Source organism: Lygodium microphyllum, chromosome 21, assembly GCF_053477565.2.
Source record: "Lygodium microphyllum isolate KBCC chromosome 21, Lygodium_microphyllum_v1.1.10, whole genome shotgun sequence".
NCBI classification, from domain to species: Eukaryota; Viridiplantae; Streptophyta; class Polypodiopsida; order Schizaeales; family Lygodiaceae; genus Lygodium; species Lygodium microphyllum.
In genome coordinates, this window is record NC_141155.1 from 84741053 (window position 1) to 84764957 (window position 23905).

The window sequence follows — 23905 nt, forward strand, 5'->3', positions numbered from 1 at the left end:
GCAAGAGTGAGAGAGAGGGAATGGAAGATGAGAATGGCAAATGCTTTGATAGGGTACGGGATAGAGGGGATGGGATATGATATTTGACTCTTTGAGAATGGCAAATGCTTCGATAGGGTGCGCAAAAGAGGAAGATGAGTATGGTAACTTGTAAGTGCTTGCTGAACTGGTGTGGAAGCATGGAGGAGAGGAGCACCTTCTGTAGATGAGAGAAGGGTCAAAGTTCAGAGTTCAAACAGTCAAAGTCTAAAGAGAGAAGGAATCCAAAGTCTAGACTCTAAAGAGAGGGCTGCAAGCTGGAGCTTGGAAGGAATCGAGAGAGGAGCATTAAGTTTTGCATGGATGATGGCTGGAATTTGGAAAAGGGGGGGTGGGTTGAGGTATCCAAGGCTTTCCACCCCCCCCAAAAAGTGCAAAGTGCACACTGCAGCCTGCAGGAAAAGCGCGAAACGCGGGAGGTGGGGGCACAGAAATTCTGCTAGTTTCCTACTTGAGCAGGTCATCTACCGTTTTGGTCCCCCAAAGGAAATAGTATCAGACCGTGGAACTCACTTTTGAATAAGGTAATTAGAAGCCTGACTGAAGCATGAAGCATTAAGCATAACAAGACGACCCCCTATAATCTGCAAGCCAATGGATAGGTTCAAAGTACTAATAAGCAGCTTGTGGGTATCCTATCCAAGATAGTCTCTGAAAAGAAACAGGACTGGGATACAAAATTATATGTGGTGGTTTGGGTGTATAATATGATGTTTAAACGAGCCACTGGCCACACCCCATTCAAATTAGTTTACGGGGAGGAGTGTGTCTTGCCCTTAGAAATTGAGTTTTCGATCATAAGATTCGCAATCAATCATTCTTTGGGTGATGAAGATGCCTTATTTGAGCAGTTTACAACTATAGCCCACTTTGACGAGCTCAAATTGTAGAAATAGGCCAATTTTATCGTACGAAATCATACAGTACGATACTGTACGGACCGTTTCGTACCACATACGGAGGCAACTATGGACAGCTCTTGGGATCCTCCACTTCTTTCGTTGATTGGAGATGTACCAGTGGACACATGGCATCTTCATTTCCTAGCATAGGTACATCTTGGAGTTACTTTCCGAGTTTTTCTATGGCTGAGTATTAGCCTATTTCTTGCCCCATGGATCCTAAGTCCAACTTATTGGCAGGAGGTTATCCCCTTCCAACTGCCACCCGTGAAGGTGCCTTGTTGGCCCTTTGATCTGTCTAATTCACATTCAGCTGAATCTCTCTTTTGTGGCGGCTTTGTTTTCTTTCATGAAGACTCCTATTGAGACTCATTGGAGAGCTGTTTTACATGTTCTATGCTAGCTACAAGGGACTTAATCCCACAGGATCATGTAGGAGAGGGGGCCACTCTTTCTCGATGGAGTGACTTTATTTGATTGGGCAAGTGATGTCGATTTGAGACAGTCTACTATAGGTTTTGCTTTCTCCTTTGGATTGGGAGCTATCTTGTGGAGCAGTAAGAAGCAGCCTACTGTGATGCTTTCTTCCACAGAGGTAGAGTACCACACCCTTTCCCCTTTGTTTGATTGGTATAGAGGTAGTGTGGCTCCGTCGTATCTTGGCAGGGATTGGTTTTCCCCAGATACGACCCACTCAGACACGCATTGACAACTAGAGTACCCTAGCTATGGTTAAGGACCGTGTCATGAAACATATTGAGGTTCAAGACCATTATGTTCTCGAGTGGATCGTGGATTCCCAGCTATGGATGGTTTACTGTTTCATGGAGGACAATGCAACGGATCTCTTCACGAAGCCTTTATTTAAGGCTTCTTTGCTTCATCACATGAGATTGTTGGGTCTTCAGACACTCCCAGGATCTGAGAGGGGGTGTTAGTGTATCTATTTTAGGATTGTTAGTTTGTTCTCTCTTGGTTGTGAGCTCCTGTCAGAGTTTGATGGAGACATGGGAGCTCTGACAGCTAAGTGTGCTTTTGCTGTGTGTTTTCCAGTCATTCTGCTGCACTCAGTCACACTGGGACTTCCATGTCAGCATCCCTACTGCCACGTCATCATTTTCACTGGCAGCCTGTGCAGTCAGAATGCATTTACTGCAGTCAGCAGTAGTTATGGTTGGTCGGCCTATTTTTGGGCAGGTGGACAGCAGGTCAGTCAGGTTCGGCATTATTCAGCTATTTATAACTGGCTAGCTGGGGCAGATTTCATTCGTTCTCTGCAGATTGATTATTTGCTCCTCCATCTTTGGCATACTCCTCTATCTCTGGTGCTCTTGCTGCCATCATCATTCTCAACCTGATCTGGTGACTTCGCTAACACTTTGGGCTGTGTGCAGGGACTGATCAGTCCACACTGTTGTATTCAGCAATTCATCTTTAGTCAATGCAAATTTTGTCCTTCTCCTTCTTGCTCACACACACTCTGTGTGTGTGTGTGTGTGTGTGTGTGTCCTTCCATTGCGCACTCCCACAAAGGTACCCATGTGTGGATTTTATTTTCTTATATTGCCCTATGAGTCTAAATGTGGCTTGTTCTTAGGATTGAGTTTCATCTCAATGGGGCTGGTGAATGTATCCAGGCGTGTATTATCTTTATAAATCATTGCAATCTCAATTGCCTCCTTCAGGGTCTTAGATGGACTCCTCTTTACTTCCCTTTTACAGGCCTTATCCAACTCCCTAACAATTTACAAATCCTTTAGTCTTTTGAAAGTCACCAAGTCCTTCCGATTTGATGAATATTTCACATTAGACCATGATATATGTTAGTAAGGGTCGAGCCCTTTGTATGCATCGCTAGAATCTTCCCAAAAATTTTCCATTTCATTTTCTGGAAGATATTCTTTCACAAAGATGAATTCAAATTGAAACCAATTTTCAGGAACTGCATTGGCCTCTTTTAGGGTCACTTATGATTTTTTGGCCATAAAGACAAACTGTCCTCCAACACCTAATGTTTTGGTAGTGTGTTTTTTTAATTTGTGCAAATCTTGCCATTCTTGATGAAAGGTGAGCATTTTATCTTTATTTCTATCCTTTTCTTGACTGTTTTTTTCATTGGGGCGAGGAGGTGTGGGTTCATATCTTTAAAGCATGATTATCTATGGAGCTCGATGGTTGAGATTGTTAGCAAGGACCTTATAATGAAATCAGTTTTGATCTTGACTACTACCACCCATATCTTTCAACATAGGTATTGTGTTGAGATGTAGTCATGTAGATCTTATATCTTGAATTTCTTGTTGTTTGCCCTTTGCCATTTTAGAGATTTCCACAATGTGAGCGAGTGGTGATTTTATGGCATCCAATGTCTTCTTGAAAACTTGCATTTGCATTTCCATGCTATCAATGCAAGCCATGAGCAATTCAAATGAGCCAATGTGTCAAGACTTTCCATCCTATGAACGCGATAGCATGGGAATAGAAACTTGCATATTCATTTTCATGCTATCGACATGAGACATGAACAATTCAAATTATTCAATGTATTGAGACTTTCGAGTCTTTCGATACAGTGAATGTGTTGGGCCATAGTGGAATCTTATATCTTTAATTTCTTGTTGTTTTCCCTTTCCCTTTTCAGACTTTTCCACAATATGAGTGAGTTGCAATTTCATGTACCCAGTGTCTCCATGAAAACCCGCAATTGCATTTCCATGCTTTTCACACGAGCCATGAGCAATTCAAATGTAGCAAGGTGGTTCCTCAACCTCTTCAATCTCCATTTCGGGATCAGCTTTGCAATTTATTTATCCCCTTTTGCTTCTTGCATTGTTATCTTTCTCTTACATTGATATCATTGGAATTTTAAAAAGAAAAGAAAATTAATAATAATGATTGCACAAATTCACACAATTAATTTAAAAAAGTACAATTCTCAGACGATATCCATAGAAAACTTTGCTTTATTCATTGTCAATGCTTCTCTATGAATGATTGTCCTCTTCCAAAATTAATGTTCAAAGACTTAACTGGCTGTGTGTAACCTTCGAAGAGTTGTAGAAGTATGGTTTTCTGCTGTCCAAAGACGAATATCAGCAAGTTCAAGATTGAAATTACTACTATCCTGAATTTATAGATGAGAAAAAACTGTGCTATTCAAATTTGATCACGAGAACAATCATTTGACTGCTGTTGACACAACTGCTATTCACACAGTCATGGCTGCTGTATAGCAGAATCATGGATGCTGTCAGGAGGTGGTTCGTACCAGAAATGCCTACTTTTTCTCCAGCTGATGTACAGTTTGTTGAAGGCCTTCTCCTTTGCTTTTTGGGAGGAAGTGAATGATTCCATTTTGGATGCATTTAGGAGTTCTTGAGCACTAGGCAAATGCCTAAGGGTCTTCTCGCTGGTTTGGTTAGCTTGTCCCTGTTGGGAAGGAGATAGAAGCTCAATTAGTGATGGCCCATTACTTTTTTGTCACTTGCCTGCAAGGCCCTTGTGAAGATGAATACTTGTTGACTATGCCCTTTGCTTTGAGACATTGTTGATGATATCCATATATGCTTTGTCCAAGGTTGGATTATATTGGACAAATATATTTATGTTTCTTGAGGCTAGGCAATGGCACACCACAATGGTTAGGACATTGCTCTTTTGCCTCTTTGCTTTGCAAAAGCGTATGACAAGGTCAGTTGGGATTGCTTGGAGGGGATCATCTAGACTTTCTTGGAAAGGGATATTTAAGCCATGTAGATGAGAAGTGTCATACTAGGGCCTAGGGTCTTCTAGCCAAGAAACTGCAATAGGTTGCGATTGCAACCACTCCCCTTGGATAGTCGAGTAGGGCTATGCCTTCCGCTACTACCCCATCTACTCCTCCTTGCACATGTTGTTGGAAATGTGACACATGGACATCCTCATCCACTCCAGCCTTACAATAAAACATGTAAATTATCGAAAGTAAATTACAATGTGGAGTCCCAGAGAGTCTGAGGCCCATGGGCAAAACCCTAATTTGGGAGGATCCTTTTGTATCTATAAATAGTCAGTTTGCCCACGATTCAATCTATCCTTGTCTTGTAAGTTTGAGCCATCCACTGTCTTCCACTAGCTGTCCAAGCTGCAACAATGCTATTACCTGGTGTACAATTGTCATCCAGCCTTCCACTACTACTGGTGATGAAGTACCATCATCTTTAGGCAGTTAACATTGCTGCATTTACTAGTTGCAGCCCCAAATGCATTGTGGTTTCCAGCTTGTTGGCTTTCCATTTGTAGCATCAGCTTGATTTGCATTTGCATCTACAAGAGCTCACTTTTGTGTTTTGAGCGCTTTTCTTGATCAGCCTTTGCTCCAATTGGTGGTTATTACACTCACTATCCGTCTCTGGTGGATGACACATACAACACCCCCTCAACCCTCTCCCACAAGAGCCATCGGTTGTTGAATAGCATTGCCCTTGATCATTTTCTACATTCTCTCATTCATTTATTGCACGGATTCATTCACTTCACAATTCTCTTTCTTCCCTATTTGTGTGCGTTTTCTCATTTCGTGCTTTTGCATTTTGTGTTTTTTAATGTGTTTTAACTATGTTTGTACATTTTGTGCTTTTTATGTGCAAACCCTAGTATATCTTGACATGGTGCTCCTATAGCACAACTTGAACATGTGAATCAATTACGAAGTAAACCTGTCAAGGAACAATTAGAGTAGAAGATCTGGTAGTAGCATAATCAATGGGTGGAGTGTGAGGCCTCACTTAGGAAGATTGATGAGGCCATCAAGAAGCGATGTTGAGCCCCTCCCCTCACATCATGCATTTCATAGGCTCAAGGCCCTATTGAACCATCATAAACTAGAGCCAACCATCATGTACTACAACCCTTAGCTTTGAGTTTAGAGTTTTGTTAGCTGATTTAGGATCTTGTAGGATGGCATATTTGAAGCGCACTCTGTAAGTTAGTCTTTAGTGGAGAGAGCCCTTTTACATACCCTATTATAGTGGATCTCCTATCCTCCATCATCTACTTGCTATGAGAGTGATGGAAGTAGCTTAGATGAGTTGTTTCATTGATAGGAGATGCAGCAGTTGTTTCCTGTCACTTGGGGCCATTATTGCCTACTATTTAAGTTAGAGACAGGCCATTGTTGAGCAAACAAAATTAAGGGGCATTGTTGTTCTGAAATTATCATGAATTTAGGCCTTATTTAGCTCCACAAAAATAAACCCCGAAATAGAATTATCTTTAAAAAAAGACGTATTTATTGGTAATAGGATAAATACCCAGAAACTCCTATAAAAGGCAGTTGTGGGTATTCATTGCTAGCATTCTCTCACCATTACCATCAAAGCACTTACTCTCATATCCAATCCCCACAAATCCAATTTTTATTTAAGATCATGTTGAAGTTGTGAGATAAAGAAGCAAAGGCAATTCGAACAAGGCAAGTCGTATTGCCCCAAATTCACCTCAAAACACTCTTGTATCTCCAAGATATGAAACAATTACCCAATTTATAGTCCAAAGTTAGGTACAAATTCCTTCCACAATTGGCTCTCGAAGTCAGATGATGATTGAGTAAGTCCATTCTTAAATAAGTTGCTTGCTTAATGCTTCAAATTCTATTCAAAAAGCCCTCATAATTACAATTATCCCTTGCCTTTAATTTCAAATGCCCACACTTGCATTTCACAATGTTCTTAAACTGAGTCCAATAAAGAGACTTCTTACAATCTTTAAACTTCTTACAATGCTCATGAGGGAGCTAGCACCTGTACTTCTTAGTGATGCAGAGCTCTAGATATAGTGGATCTCGGATGTATTGAGTATACATTCAAGGTATTGTAGTTGATAATATATTTGCAAGAAGATCACTATTCAGTGTACTAGTCATTGTGTTTGGTATGGAGATAGATATGGTTTTAATTGCAGGTCTAAGACTATACATTTGCATTGATTAATGATCATTGGGGATTGATTAGTGAATGCTGGTTTTCAATATATGATCATTAATATTCTGTGGTATTCAGCTAGTTCTGTGGACAGCAGCGTATGTAATGAAGCCATTTGATACTTTAGCCATGGTTTATACTTGGTTTATGCTATGCTATGGTTTGCTTTTGCTAGATGAGTTGAGCTCATGAGAAATAGACATGTCACATGATAGTATAGCAATGTTTCTGACATTCTTTGTGGGTCTTATGTTATGTTGGCTGGTAGTTTTCAGCATGGGTTGGGCATAGGGAATGGTTTTGCAGCAGTGTGCAATGTTATATTAACTATGATGCCTTGTGGAAATTCCAATTCACTATTTTGCTTTTGATGTATCTGGCAATGCAATCCAGGATAATTATGTATTTTTGAAACCTCACTTAACATGTCCATTAATTTTTAATCACATGGTTAAGTAAATAATGCATATGTGAGGTGTAATTGGGGTTAGAGTAAATTTATGAGCTCGAGATTCGAGGACAACATGGCATATCAAAGGCAAAAATTGCTATAAGTATGTTGCACAAGTACTAAGTGGTATTTGGTGTTAGTTGTTGGCCTAGATTATTCATTTGGTCGTAAGTGCAAGTTGGTAATACTAGAGAAGTCGTGTTTAGTGGTACCTAATACCAATTTGATGCTCAAAGATGGCGTAAAGATTGTTAGAATGAAAGTTGCCTAGCCAATTTAATTACTAGCCGCTCGGATTAGTTTTCTGGACACACTGAAGTAATTATTAGATTTATTTTTAGTATTTAAAAATTTTAAAAAATATTTAATGGGTTGCATAATGCTAAAATGGGATTAGAAGCTTGCCATTTAGCAAAACTTGCCCATACAAGTGGGAAAAACGTTTTTAGAGATTGGTGGAGTCTACTCCAGCCATTGTAAGAGAATAAAGGGTTGTTGGAGAGCAAGAAGAGGCTGCCGATGTGATTTGTAGCCACTAAGGATTAGTCCTTTAGCATGTAACAAAAGTTTGGAACCCTATAGGAGCAAGTGATAACAACCCAAGATTCCTCTAGTGCAGATGACAACCTATAAGAGAGGGCAATAGTCTTTTTGGTGGTCCTAAGCTGTAGGTGATAGCTTCCATGGTTGTTTGATAGGGTAACCTTCTAAATGATTTCTTCAGATCTTCGCGAAGAAAGCTTGAATTTTCTCTCTCCTTAGGATGGTCTCTTATCTTTAATCTTTCTATAGCCTTGCATTGAATATTACAGCATTGGGATTACCAAAGGGTGAGAGATTTTAGATTTCTCTGTTGTAAATCCTAATTTGTAGCAAAAATGAGGGTTTAATATCAACCTGGGGATGCATGCCGGAAATGAGAAGCTCTAAGACTTGGATTCAATAGGGCTGAAGCTGTTTTTCAGCCAAATTCAACTAGAGGGACAAGCAAATCAATGACTTTGGAGCATTTTTCATCTCCATTACAGTGGATGATGGCCAATTGATTGCCCGATTCAAGGAGCAAAGCAGATTCAAGCTTTCTGGTCATTTTGGATAACAAGAGGAGTTGGAATACCAAAAGGGATTGGGAAAATTCCATTGTACATCTTCTTCTTCGATAAGTTAAAGAAATACTTGAAGGGGCGAGAGTTTTGGGGCCAACAAGCTGTCTATTATCCAAGATTGCAAGTTAATTTGCATTCCTCAATTTTGTAATAATTGTTGCTATTGTATCTAAGTTCTAATCAGGGAATTGCTATCCATCCACAGAAGGCAAACTAATTTTAGGTGGTTGCTACATGCATCCTTCAGAGATTGCCATGCGTGTGTTTTGACTTCAAGGGATGTGCATTCTGCGTTTTCACTCCAAGAGGGGTGCATTCTGTATTTTGAGTCCTTTTTACTAGTTGCTATTGTGTTTGGGATCTGTGTCCGGTGCATTTTACTCTGGGAGGTGTCCTTGGTGTCTCTGATGGATCTCTCACTTCACCTTTGTCTTAGTCTTGGAGACATGGAGGCTTAAGACGCTTTATATCATTCTCATTTTTATATACATTTTTTTCCGCACATCTATTAGATTGTCTTCATTGGGTGTATTGTGCTTTATAATTCTCTAAAATTAGGATTGTCTTCATCTATTAGATTGTCTTCATTGGGTGTATTGTGCTTTATAAAGCACATCTATTAGATTGTCTTCATTGGGTGTATTGTGCTTTATAAAGCACATCTATTAGATTGTCTTCATTGGGTGTATTGTGATTTTAGATTTTTGTGAGAAACACTTGGTTGAGGAGAGATAAACAAGTGACATGTTGAGTGCACGGCTAGCAGAAGTGTGAAGATTTGCAACAGGGAAAGTGTGCAGGTAAGTGAGAGTGAGAGTGATAGAGACTACGAGCTGATTTGGGTGTACCCACAATGTATTGGTACACAAAGAATAAAATGTATTTACACTTCCGCCCCGTAAGGGTGCATTCACATGCACAACATAATAATATACGTGTACAATACATAGAGGTGAATAAAGGACCTTTACATCCCAACAACCTTCCAGTTAAAGGTCCGAAGTAAACCTTTAACCAACTCCCACTAGTCATATGCAATGCTCATGCTGAGCCTTGCTTAGACTTTTAGTGAGAACATCTGCAGGGTTGTCCTGTGCTTTGATCTTGGTCAATGTGATTAGAACATCTTGCAGAATTTGTCTGATAAAGTGATATTGCACGTCTATATGCTTTGTGTGTGAATGATACATGGCATTCTTAGCCAGATACACAGCACTCTGGCTATCACATCCCAACACTGGAGTACTCAATAGACATGCCGAGATCCTCTGTAAGTCTACTCAACCATATTGCTTCCTTAGAAGCTTCAGTAGAGATGATATATTTTCAATTTCAGTAGTACTCAGTGCTACGATGTTCTGCAACCTAGAGCACCAAGAGACGGCCCCGCCAGCAACTGTAAAGACATACTCGCTAGTGGACCTGTGAGTGTCCAAGTCACTTGCCATGTCTCCATCACAATAACCCTGCAAACTAAGTGCACCTTTCCCATAGCAAATACACTTTCATTGTGTACCCTTTAGATATCTAAGAATACATTTAACAACCTTCCAATGTGGTTTGGCAAGATTTGACATAAACCTATTGACAACTCCCACTGCATGAGCAATGTTTGGACAAGTAGCGACCATAGTGTACATAAGAGAGCCACAAGCTGATGCATAAGGGACTCCCTTCATAGCATTGGTTTCCATGTCATCTTTTGGACTGTTGGCTTTACTAATCTTAAGATATGGAGGTAAGGGCACCCCAAGCGGCTTAGCTTCAGCCATGCTAAATCTGTCCAGTACCTTTTCAATGTACTTCTCTTGAGGTAAGAACAACAATTTGTGTGTTCTATCCCTGCGAATTCTCATGCCCAATATATGCTCTACATTTCCCAAATCTTTTATGGAGAAAACTGATTTCAGTTGATCTTTGAGAGCATCCAAGCTAGTCTTTCTTTTCCTAGCTAGCAACATATCATCCACCTAGAAAACAAGTATGATGGGGTTGCCATCTGTATCCTTTTTCATGTACAAACAATGAATTGCATGGCTGCATGTGAACCCATGAGAGAGCATAAAAGTGTCAAACTTTTTGTACCATTGCCGTGGTGCTTGCTTCAGCCCATACAAGTTGTGTTTTAGTTTATACACCAATTGCTCTTTTCCAAGAACTGCAAAGCCCTCCAGTTGTTTCATGTAGTTCTTCTCATCAATATCACCATGCAAAAAAGTTGTTTTCACATCCATTTCGTATAGCTCTAAATCCAATACAATAGTGAGAGTAAAAAATACCCGTAGAGTGGTCATCTTCACATGTGAGAAGACCTCGTGAGAAGACCTCTTGGAAGTGAATCCTTTTCTTTTGTGCATACCCTTTGGCGACCAGTCTTGCCTTGTACTTGGGTTTCCCATCAACTGTCTTTACTTTGTAAACCCATTTGTTTGGAAGAGGCTTTTTTTCTTTGGGCAACGACACAAAATCCCAAGTATCATTAGCATACAGAGATTTAATCTCTTCCTGCATAGCTAGCTCCCACTTACTGCTGAATTCCCATGACTTGGCCTCTTTACATGTAAGAGGCTCACCCTCATCTATAAGCATCACATAGTGTAAAGAGGAGTCATATCTATGTGGCTGCTTTCTTAAGCACGGAGACCCGCGTACCCAATGATCTACATTCTCGGGAATCGGATCTACATCTGGAGGCATTTTATTTTCAACATTTATTGGATGTTGTAAGCCATTTTCAGCATGTTATTCATGTTGTACAACACTTTCATTTTTCTTTTCAACCCTACCTCTAACATTGTAAGTTGAGTTGCTACCTTCTCCACTAGACTTATGTCTAATTTCTTCATTCAACATTGAACCATAGTTGCACTCGTACGTAGTATGAACTGGTTCGCACTATACAGTTCGTACCGTACCGTACCGTACGAATTTGTATCAAAAGACAAGCTTTTTTTTTTTTTTTGGGCGTGGCTGTTGTTGGTGGTGGTGGTTAGGGTTGTTGACTGTTGTTGTGGTGGTGGTGGTGGTGGTGATTTTATAACCTTGATCGATCAACCAAGAAAGGGGGTGGAAGCTTGATTAGACTCCTCATACATTTTTTGTTATGATTTATCCTAGAGCCAAAGGCCATACATAAGGCATTGAAGCAGTTCCAAACGTTTCTAATTGATGTCTCATCATTTTTCACAATATGTTAGTGTCATCAATGAATAAATTCAGCACCATTTGAGAATCATCAAGTAGCTTAATCCTATTGATTTTGCCTTTGTTCACAGCTCATTTTGCACCACCCAACCCAAAGCATTAGTACACATTGCTAATAAAACTAGGCCAGAGGATAGCTTGGCCTAATGTACCTTCTGAGAGTACACAAATTAGTGAATGTACCATCGGTAGCTACTTTAGCCTTAGCAATGCCAAACAAAACCATAACAAAATTCATAAATCTTTTACCAAAACCTTTGGTGGTTTGTTTGGTAATTGTTGGTCTCACAGGTCATTTTGGCCTCTTCTAGACGTTAATAAAGCATCTCATGTCATTTCATCTCTCTCTCTCTCTCTCTCTCTCTCTCTCTCAACCTTCTCTCTCTCAAGCATACATGTCTCTTATTTGCATGATCATTCATGTATGATGTATCCACTCCTATGCATGTACTTGTAAGTTGTAGCGCATGTTGCGCATGTTGCATATGCCATAGAGGTTTTGGCGTGTTACCCTTAAGTATTCATCTTATATAATCCAATAGCATTGCTTTTTAGACTTTAAACATCTGTTCTATCATCTATAGTTCAAAATAATGAAGTTATTTTTTTTTCTTACTAATATCGTATTGTACCTTATAAAATCTTGAGGTACCATTTAGTACTGTATTTTATCGTACTGTACCGTACCATACTTTTCGTACCTGACAACTATGCATTAAACCCCTTACACTATCATATGAGCGATTGGGGTTATTACTAAGAGAAACTATCAAGGTCTCCCAGGAATCAATCAATGTCATGATCAAAACGATTGCCCTCAACTTATCATCATAATCCAAATTAGCATCCTTGTGTTCATTTAAAATACCAATAAATGCACTCAAGTGCTCAGCTGCAGGCTTGGGACTCATCTGGCCATATATTCACCAACTTGCGCATTAAATGCACCTAATTAACAGGTGTAGTGATCTCATAGGTAGTTTTCAACTTCTCCCATATTGCATAACCAGCATCTAAGCCCGTGCATACAGTCTTTCCAAAGGTCAAAACCCTAGCCATCGAACCGTTTGATTTCCATCAAACTCTTAATGTCAGAACTGAAAGAAGTTGCAGCTATTTTTATCACAAACACAAGTGTAAATGCACTAAAGTGCAAGAGCACAAGCTAAACCAACAAATACATTGTTGTTCTTACCCAACCAGCAATAAACCTTTGCTGTTTTTACATAAACTAGCCACCACACGGATAAATACTACAAAAATTTACCAAAATCTGCACAAAATCCCAATTTTCCAGGTCCAACAATGCGTAAATGTCAGCCAATCTAACCCAGCTGAGCAAAATTTCATCAATACATGATAAGCCCAAATTTTTCCAGGTACAATGTTAGGAAATTTTACTTGGATGAGCGAAATTCCAACAAATTTGGCAAAATCCCCAATTTAACTGAGGTCAACATGCACAATGTCTGCAATTTCTGACACAAATGTCACTGTCAAGCATAAACAACATCAAATCTAATAAAAGCCCCAAATTTCTAGGCTCAAATTTGCACAAATCTGAAAACTGTGCTTCCACACGCGAACCCTCATCAGAGCAAGTAGTGTATTCGCAGGAAAATTAAGAAAAAAAGACGAAAAATGCTTGGAAAGTAACGAATTTGCTCCCGTTGAGAAGCTGTCTGCTATCGTGATCTGTTGCCTTGCAGAAAACTGCCGCTTGATGCCACGGAACTTGGTGCCAGCCAGTCTCCTATCAGTCCCTGACCTGAAAACCTATCACTTGGTTCAAAACAACCTATCGCTTGCCTGCCAGGTGAAAAAAAAGACTTGTCGCCTGCACAAAACTTGATAGAATTTGTTGTCACTTGTGCAGAATTAGGGTTTCTGGACCGTCGACTGACAGTGCAGCATACACACATGCCTGAAATCAGTGGTGACCTGACCTGAGCAAACAACCAAAGTGACAACCTGATGATTTCGCGCAAGTGAAACACTTGAAATGTCTTGCACAGACTTTGAGGAGCGAGGACACCTTAGTCGAAGCTCTAATACCAGTTGTTGAGTGCACGGCTAGCGGAAGCGTGAAGATTTGCAGTAGGGGAAGTGTGCAGGTGAGTGTGAGTGAGAGTGAGAGTGGCAGAGAGGGTACAAGTTGATTTGGATGTACCCGCAATGTGTTGGGGCACAAAGAATAAAATGTATTTATACTTAGGGCCCGTAAGGGTGCATTCACATATAAAACATAATAATACATGTGTACAATACACGGAGGTGAATAAAGGACCTTTACATCCCAACAAGACAATAGGACAGTGTGAGCTGAATAGTGTGTATATTAGCTCAATAGTGAACGGCAAAATGAAAAATTCTCAATGAAAGTATAACTAAGGTCCAAGGTTGGCCTAACCAACCTTCCACACCCTAACTAGAGTTGAATTAACTTAACTCTAGGGCCTAGTGTCACCACATTAAAGTTCTAAGGCACACCACACTTTGACACTTGAATAATGGTTCATGTACCACATGAATTACGTTGGGTATTGCCCAGAATTGGCAAATTCTAACTCCTCCGAAGGTGCCAATATGATGAAGTACAATGATCATCAATCATAATAGTGTAATAAGTTCAAGGACTTGTGGAAAGCCTCAAACTTCTCACACGGTAAAGCTTTGGTAAAAGTGTTTGCAACATTTTCCTGTGTGAAAACACACATCAAGTTGATCTCTCCTACTTAAGATCTTCCTCTACGTAATGGTAGTGAATCTCAATGTGTTTTGTGTGGCCATGAAACACAAGATTTCGCACTGCTGCAACAGTACTCTCCATTGTTTCAGAGAATGGGTGTAGGACCCTCCAATAAATTTGTAGGTGAACTAGGAATTTGTGCAACCATATATATATTCTACTGTTGTTGTGAAAGCTTCCCTATACTCGGCCTCACAAGACAAGGTAGCCACTATAGGTTGGTTCTTGCTAAGCCATGAAATGTGTGAATGTTCCAAAAGAAATAATATATCTCCCCCTCGGCAGCCCGGGTACTCCGCACGGCCGGCACCACGAGGTTGGTTCTTGCTAAGCCATGAAATGTGTGAATGTTCCAAAAGAAATAATATATCTCCCCCTCGGCAGCCCGGGTACTCCGCACGGCCGGCACCACGAGGGGAGGGGGGGGGATATCAAGGTATGCATTTCAGGACCTTGCAAGTAATGGAAGATCTACTTAATGGCTTGCCAATGAATTGTATGTGGATTCTGTATAAACCTTCTAACCTGAGATACTGCATCTAACAACCTTGAGTACCTTGCAAGTAACGGCAATGGCTTTCCAATGAGTTGTATGCGAACTATGCATAAACCTGCTCATGTGAGATACTGCAAACTGTATATGAGGGCGTGTGTTCCAGAGATAAATCAGGCATCTAACATTGTGTTGTAAATTGTAACATTGGTCATCTTATTACCATCATGCATAGAAAGCTTCAGCCTTTGCTCTATTGGAGTACTCATAGGTTTACAATCCTACTGTTAAACCTTTTAGCTTTTCTATATAGTGCGATTGTGACATGATGATACCATGCTGATTTTGGGTGAATTAAATTCCCAAATAGTAATGTAAAAGGCCCATATCACACATAGCAAATGTATTCTTCAGTTCAACATTAAAATCTGCAGTTCGGACCTCTTTTGGTCCAATGAGCAGCTTATTATCTATAGAAAAAATGATGATTAGCAAGTACCTCCCCTTTATTTTCAAGGTATGGAGTAGGAGAAGTTGGATTGTTCTTGAACCCTTTGTTGTTCAAATAAGCATCTATCTTCGAATACCATGTATGAGGACCTTGTTTCAAGACATACGAAGCCTTGTTTAACTTGCAAACCAAGTACTCTTATCATTCACTTTGAATGGACAAGTTTGGAAAGGATGTAGTTTGGCCTTCGTATTTTACTGTTTTGCCTCAGCTGAGGTGCTTTGATGATTCATATCATTTATCATCATTGGTTTCAGATCTGAAGCACTCACCAGCAGTACCATCTTATCTTTATTGCAGATAGTGTGAGGGGGGTATAATTTCGAGCCTTCTTATAGCTAAATGTTGAAAATTATTGTATGCTAACTATAACAAAAGCATTATGTTCTAGTCATATACATCTCATGCTTATTAAGATGAGCTCTCCATGCATTAAGAAAAGAGAGACTTCATGCTTATTAAGATGAGCTCTCCATGCATCAAGAGAGGAGAGACTTACTTTATCCTTGTTTGGCCGTAAGTTTTGAGAGAGAAGGAAAAGAGGAAAAAGCAAAGAAAAGAATTCTATGTGAGATAACCTGATAAAGTGTACCATGTAATCCAAAAATCTTTTGAACAGAATTGTGCAGGTTGTGAATAACTATATCCTCTGTAACATAAATCAAAATGCACTTGTTTATAAAATCTTTCAATGCCTTGCCCAATGTAATAAGCCATCTTAGATGCAAAGGAAACAATATTGAGCAGTGTCTTTTGATAGCTTGTGATATATGCATGTGGCTTATCATTGGTATGGTATCTCTGGTTACTGCTGCTTGAATTTTCCAAGGCATCATTACGATCACATGCTGCAGAAGTTGTTTTGGTCATTATACTTAAAAGAAGCTCATTTTTTATTCATGGAAGTAGATGATGTTGGATACATCATCTTGCCCTTAATGCATGGTGTCTTGCTGTATAAAATATGGCAGCATAAAAGTGCAGCTGTTTCCTGCATGCTGGATAGGTTGGATATGTTTAATGTCAGCCAAGTGAGCAGAATGCATATCAATCACCTGCTTAAATGTGCCCATCATCTGAGCTCCTACAGTTTGCTTGTACTGGTGACATATGGGTAATAGGCAAGTGGTGCAAGTTGCGATACGCTGCATATTTGGAGCTTCCTATACTGTTAAATCAGAGTTTACGATTCTGAGGGCTGTGCAGTGCTTGTTTTTCCAGCCATACAACTGGTATAATCCTACTAATGGTCAGAAATTGAGATGGACAGGTCGGGTTTTGCGAAATCGGACCAAGATGCATGTTGGGGCCCAAAAAGCCATGGTGGAACCCACTGATGCGAGTGATGAGTCCGAGCATGAAGTTCTGGTGAGCACTGCATGACTGAGAATTTGCTCAATCTATGCTATAAGCTTGGCATGGTTATGGTGCATACATTTACTTGAGGATTTGCAGGCTACATGGAGGACTCGTAGAAGGAAGGTGCAATAACTTCAGCATGAATTTTGGACCAGCTTTGCACACTTTGGAGGCTACATGGAGGACTCGTAGAAGGAAGGTGCAATAACTGCATAAATTTTGGACCGGCTTTGTACACTGTAATCTTGTGCAAATGTATTTTAGAGGTTTGATGTTTACCCCAGGTCGGTGAGCAATAATAGAAAATGTGGTCAGTGAGCAATAATAGCACATTTTGCATTTGGGTTTCCTTGTATCCAATTTTGTGCTGAAGGCTCACAAGGGCTCTGTAAATTACTTTTTCTAGGCCGGCTACTTTGATGGACATACTGCTCCTTAAATGTAAACTCTCGATTGTACCCTGAGAATTCAGGCGATGTAATGTCATTCTGAGTGTTTTGGAACAAGGCTTATGATTTGCCAAAGTAACTTATTGATGCATCTGTGAGAACGGCTCTTGTAGTACATAGTGTTTCTACAATGCACACTCCTGTGTAGGCTCAGGTTTTGTTTGAAAAAATAGTTCCAAGGTAAATATATTTGACACAACAGTTGTTTGAGCCCCCATTTTGGGAGTTATGCTTCTAATAGGAGGCAAGGTATTCTATTGCTATATGCAAGAACCTGGGTTGGCTGTTACCTGGTAAGCTGGATAAGATGGCCATGGACACCTACTGCACAAGTAGTCTCACCTGAAATACAATAATTTCAGATGCGAAAAATAACAATTATCTTGCAGAGAAAGGAAAGACCAATCGATCTTGTGTCTCAGAGTCATAATGCTCAATCAACATATTACAGCATGTTCCCTGTATTGCAACAGTGCTCTTATCATTGGTGTCAAAGCTTCATGTGAATTACAAATAGAATTTGGGTTGGGTGTTATGCTGGTAATAGTGTATGAAATGGTCCTGAATTGGAGACTTTCTCTGCTTCAATCGTTAAGAACTGTGAAAGTATGGTTAGCTTGTTGTTGGGTGCTTGGTTGCTGTCAATTAGACCCTGTTCAAAATATGAAACCGATTGCAAACGGTTATGAAGCCTCTTGGCATAGGGGCCTGTGTTTCACATCATTGCATAGGTGTCCTGTGCTGTTTCTTACTTTTTTACTCCATGATTAGTGTCAAGGGCACAATATCTTTTCTGCTTACTGCTAGTTCAACAGAAGTTGACTTGAAGTACTGGACTCCTTATGACCAAATTGACCTTTGTATGTGAATGCAAAGGGCATGAACCCATTGTCTACCAAATAACTAGTTCAAAACACACATTGGTGTGAGGTCATTTCCTTGGAATCAAATTTCTCAGAATGTCTTGAACAAAGTGGTCACTCTTATGAGCTCAACATGTAAGATGCAAATTTCAATCCAAGGTGAGGCTAAAGACTTTTAATCCAATGGTTGGGCATTTGACCCTACTTTGGAAGTTTTCTTTAAAGAGGAAAAAGGTAGGGGGATGGGGATGGAATTGAGAAAGAGTCGTTCTTTGGATGGCTTAGGAAAGACCCAACAGACCATCTATGTTATTGGAGAGTCATCAATTTAATGCTAGGATTGTCCAACAATGTTTTCCAATATCAAGCTATATTTTCTGCAAGAGTTGTGAACACAAATGGATACTGTTGTTAGGTTTGATGTTCTAGTTATATCAAGCTCCAAATTAGATTAAGAGAATTAGAGGGCTAGAACTTAGAAGAATTCAATTCTCCTATTTGTTATAATGTTTGTTATCATGAAAAGAATTGCTCTAAACCCATCAATTGAACTCACCATGGTTTATGTAGCTCTTTGCTGTAGTGTATATATATGTGTGTGTGTGTGTGTGTGTGTGTGTGTTTTAAGTGAAGAAATCTCCATCATTTTAATAAGATGTGGAGCACCCTATGCCATTTTAACATCAATGTGTGAAAATTACTTTTTTTGTTTGCCATATGTATTGGAAATTGCTAGATGTTGATGGCGGTCTAGATTATTTTCTCATAATGTTGTGACAATATCAAATTGATGATTGTAAACCATTGTTACGATGCAAAATTCTCTTAAAGAAAGTGATGAGGTTAGCACTTTAAGCTAGAAAACTTCATTTACAAGTGTTGCTTAAAGGAATTCTTGTTGGCAATGGATGTTAAAGTAGTTGGCGATGGAGTAGAATTTTCATTCGATTCTTATGTAATAATCATATGCAAATTTAAGACATTAGCCTTGGCACGTGTCTTTCTTTGTAAAAAAAAAAAGCAACCAACAAAGGATGAAAGCACGTAAGGGTGACAATTGTGATGAAGGAGAAGAAATGTAATATCACAATAGGGAGACAACTATGATGGAGGAGGGGAGGAAATGTAATATCGTATGAAAAAGCTAACATGGTATGATAAAAGAGGAGAAAATTGGGGTTCACATCATTCGACCTTTTTTTACAAGCAAAATAGGTGCTTAGTAAACAACCATGAAATGCTTTTGTTTTCAAAAAATCAAGAAACAGATCCATAGAAGGTTACTTTCACTACCATTGAAGATGTTGCTTGTATTTCTACGTAACTTTTTTATGATTAGTTCTTTCAAATGTGTAGAAAGATGCATGAAAATATGTTTGCTAATATATCAAGGTATATTGGGCATGTGATAAATTTGAAGAGAGAGAGAGAGAGAGAGAGTGTGTGTGTGTGTGTGATTTTAGGAATCTTTCACAATGATCCATATTATATTTTTAAGTAGCATTGCGACTGTTATATGGAAATGCATAGGGAGAATTTTGAGGGCCATTTGGATTGAAGGGTATGATATGGCAAGGATGAAACTATGGAACCCCAAGGCGTTACACAGGCAACCTTCAATAAGGCAGTGCAAGACTATTCACATTTGAACTCCTTTGAAAACTAAGTTTTAAACCATTCTAGTGGAATTAAAAAAACAATGAAGTTTTTAATGAAGAAATATCGTGTTACTTTTTCCTCATTTGCTTTTGTTTGTCAAAGTTGGGAATCGCATGGTTCAAACACTTCGAGGTATGTTCGAAAGTAAAGAACTTTTTATAAACTTCTCTTTCTCAAAGAGATGATGGGACTTCAGGAAATTAATGAACAAAGTCGCACAATTCTTCTATACTCTGCACGTCAACTCCTCAAAATGTTTCCTCATAAATATCACTATAATCAATTTAATGCATTAGTTATGTGATTTTCTTTTATGTTTGCCATAAAGTCATTCCCATCATGGTTTTGGCAAAAGCATTATATAATGATTACTTTTGTTTCAAATACTATGTACTGGAATATTTGAGCCAATGTGTATTGCTTTTGGCTTTATGGTGAGTACTTTTTGTCATTTCATGACACAAGTTATGAAATCTTTGAAATGTTTCTCATGGTTAAGATATTGTGAGGATGCATTTTAGGCCTCTTGAAACATACTACGTCTCTTATGGGGTTTTGAGGAAACATCCCCAAGGTCTTAACAATTCTTTGGGGGCAAATAGATTGTTCAAAGTTTTGAAGGAGGGGTGTGATGCATGTGTGAAGTAGAGGATTATCAAAAGCTTACAAGTTCAACTTATAATTAGATTGTTTAAAGCTCCAAAGGAGCATGATGTACATCATATTAACTAGAGGATGATCAAAAGATTACATATTTTATTTGTATGTGATCGATGAACTCAAGTCTAATACTTCAAAATAATACCAGCAAAAGACTCAAAAGGAGACCATATGCAAACACTTTCAAAGATGTTTGCAAAAGTAAGTTGGCAAGATGTTAATTGCAACTAATACTAAAGCTTAAAGTATTTAACAACAAGCATGTGGACATGTAGGATTGCAATGCATTTAAAAACTCAAATAATTTGAAATTTAAGGTTACATTACCTAGTATAATAAATGTTATGGTTGTTCCATATTTCTAATCAAGCTTTCAACTCCCTCTATTCTGGATCTCAAATTAATCATGAAACTTGTTTTTAATGGTTTGCTTCACAACCATGAATTCAGTCTTACTTTACCAAACTCTCAATCCACTTTCTTGTATATGTAGTTTGGTGACTTTTTTTTCTAGATTTTGCTTCCCCTCCATATAAGTTGATCCATATTATCATTTTTTCTATATTATGTAACCAAATTCTTTACTCATTCTTTATTAATAATGATCAATTAATAGCTCCACTTCCTTTCCAATTGTTTTTTCTAGGTTTTTCCTCCTATCCATATAAATTGACCCATATTCTCATTGTTTGCCTATAATGTAACCAAGGTAACCAATAACTTCGCTAGTAATGGTCAATTAATAGGTCCACTTTGTTTTCATGGTATGGAAATCTCACATGCATTTACAAGTCGTTTATCTTCATTGAATTAGTGTCACTAGTAATAATAACTCTCTTGTGATACAACGATTCATGAGTTCATGACTAAACTCTCCTCTAGAATAGATCTCTCTCGAAACAATGTGAATCCATGTGTAATCACACCCTACCCAAATCAAGTACAACTAAAAGACCAAGAAGATAGTCCAAATCGAAGTGAAAGATCACTACATTATAAAAGCTAACAAAATGAATGCATTCACTATCCTCAAAATAATATGATCAATCTTCCGTCGAAAGTGTACCACCATCCTTTTACATCCATCAAGAAGTAACGTGTGTGACGATCCTTGGGTAATAAATGTTTATTCAATATCAACATAGTAGATAGATCTAGAATGGTATAGTAGCCCATTGGCATGTGCCTTACATATTTCTTTGGACATGCCAAACATTGTAGGGGCACTATACACATCAAGTGCGTAGAATCCTCACTTCAAACCATAAAGTTAGATAGTATGTAAAAAGTAGTCAAATATATGGAGTAGACCACTCTCCTTTCTTTATATGAAATTTGGCCACCATCAAAGTTGGCTTTGCTCCACCAAATTCACTAGATGACAATGGTTGCATTCCCAATCATCACATTTGTCATTTTGATTGGTTCTACATTTGCCACTGTAGACAAGACAATCTATTTTCAACAATGTTGGATTATTGACTCTCATTTAACATGACTTCTTGAGCTCTACTTGGTTGAGAGATCTCGACATGGGTTAATAACAAGATCCATCTTCTAGCATTCAAAACCTCTAACTAGTTAAGACCTACTTAAAAGTTAATAAACACTTCTTAAACACGAAGTATATATCTTAATAGCACTATACTTTTCTAACTTCTTAAGGAACTTCATAATATAACCTCCTTATAATCCATTACATTAGTGATGATTAATAGAATATCGAATTTTACTAGCATATGCTAAACAATATGAGCATATGATAAATAAGCACACAGCATGCATTCCAAGAATGGAAGAGTGCAAGAAAAAATGGTTGACATTGCCTCCTATATAGTGTTAGCATAGTCATAGGTCCAAGGTCTTTTTCACATGCTTATCATCACTAAAATGAGTGGTACCTTTGCAAAGGGTTATGGTAAGACATGGGCTAGCTTAAGTTACCATAGGCCTAGCAGCTTTTACATTCCCATTTGAATCTCACATTTATAGAACCATAAAGCCCTTACGAACCTATACTTAATACAAATGTATTGCGACTTAAAGTTTGCATGATCATTTTTCAAATATTTAACACATGAGCTACACACCTTGTGATCAATATATGGTTATCCTGTTGAGAGATAGGCATGTAAACCCTATGTATACAATGGTGGATAAGGATAGCTGGGTGTGAATGAACTGGAGATCATGAGGAAACCCTAATCCTAGGCATCCAGAGACTATTTAAACAGCCTAAAGGGCACTCTCAATATACAGGAGAGTGTATTAGTTGTACTTGTGAGCAACTCATTAAGGAAGATCTTCTTCTTATACTTGAGCTCTCTCTCCCCCTCTTGTGCACATTCTCTTGCTCTCACTTTGATATTTTGTTTACCGCCGCAGCACAGAGGAGCGGGAAATGGAAAAAAGGAAATAGCAAAAGGCGCAGGACAAAAGTAAGAAAAAGGCGCCTTAACCGATAACCAGACCCTGAAAAAATTAAAAGCACGGACACGACCCTCAGGAAGTCTTAGAGTCGCCCAAGGAAAGTAAAAGAGTAAAAAGCACACCATTAAGTGTGAAAGCGCTCCCGAATCCTTGTAAAAGAGTGCCAGGCTCACTCCTGTGCAAATTGTATGCATTAGTTGGGAATAGGATAGATTAGAACGGTGGGAAATGAGTAATGGGCCTAGGCTAATGGCCAGCCATGTAAAAAAGGGGATGACTGCCCATGAAAAGTAGGGCATGTATATAAAGTTCAAAAAGTGAATGAGAAGATCATTCTTGTGTGTGGCCAAAGCTTCTTCTTCTTCTTCTCTTGTTTCTTGCCTTCTTGATTATGCTTAAGAGAGGGATTGAGAGAGTGTAAGGGAGTGATTTTGTGAGAGTGAGGGATCTTGGGGAAGAAGCTCTTCATCTTCTCTCTTCATCTTCCCCTCCTCTCTTCTCTTCTCTTGTCTCGCGCGTAGCTATGGAGGATGAAGCTCATGGGAGAGGGATTGAGGTTGCTTGAACTTGCCTCAAGGATCATGGAGCTACCGGTGTGCAAGAAAGAGGAGGGTACTCGATCGAGCATCAAGGTAAGCTCGCTACACCCGTAAGGTAGGCATTGCGCATCGGCTATGTGAGAGGTAGCCATGGCCGCTCGGTTCGAAACACTTGAGCAATAAGTGGTCCGTAGGTCTCGGGGTAGAGCTTGTAGCTCCCCTTCATGTTGGTTCCATTGCCGGGACAGACGGAATCGAGCCTTGAGCGCCACGCGCATCAAATCGAGCATAGAAGTAGGGTTTGCAGCCCGAACCGGTGCTCGAGATAGCTAGGAGATTTAGGAGGTTTTAATTCGTGAAACCAGTAAGTGTTTTGGTTTGTTGGAAGCATTAGTGTAGGACTACCATTCTGCATCTCTGTTTTGCATTTTGGCTGCACTAGATTAAGGTTAGATTAGGTTAAGAAAAGAGAAAACAGAAGGTTTTGGCTGCTGCTGGAAACAGGGAAACAAGGGATCAGATTCAAATTTC

General features: G+C 39.1%; 1 protein-coding gene across 4 annotated transcripts in view; it reads left to right on the forward strand.

The window, feature by feature from the left end:
* Positions 1-17643, forward strand: part of LOC148018230 (sister chromatid cohesion protein PDS5 homolog A-like) — a 203863-nt gene extending 186220 nt beyond the window's left edge. The window contains exons 29-30 of one of the 4 annotated variants that reach the window (XR_015687776.1): positions 16686-16783; positions 16871-16895. Coding sequence is in view for 2 of the 4 variants with exons in the window: in XM_087662282.1 (XP_087518408.1) it covers positions 16686-16783; positions 16871-16982 (210 nt within the window). In the remaining 2 variants the exon portion in view is untranslated. Of the gene's footprint in view, positions 1-16685; positions 16784-16870 lie in introns of those variants that run through there. The other 3 variants (XM_087662282.1, XM_087662283.1, XR_015687777.1) reach the window with 3 other exon arrangements.
* Positions 17644-23905: the final 6262 nt, after the last annotated feature.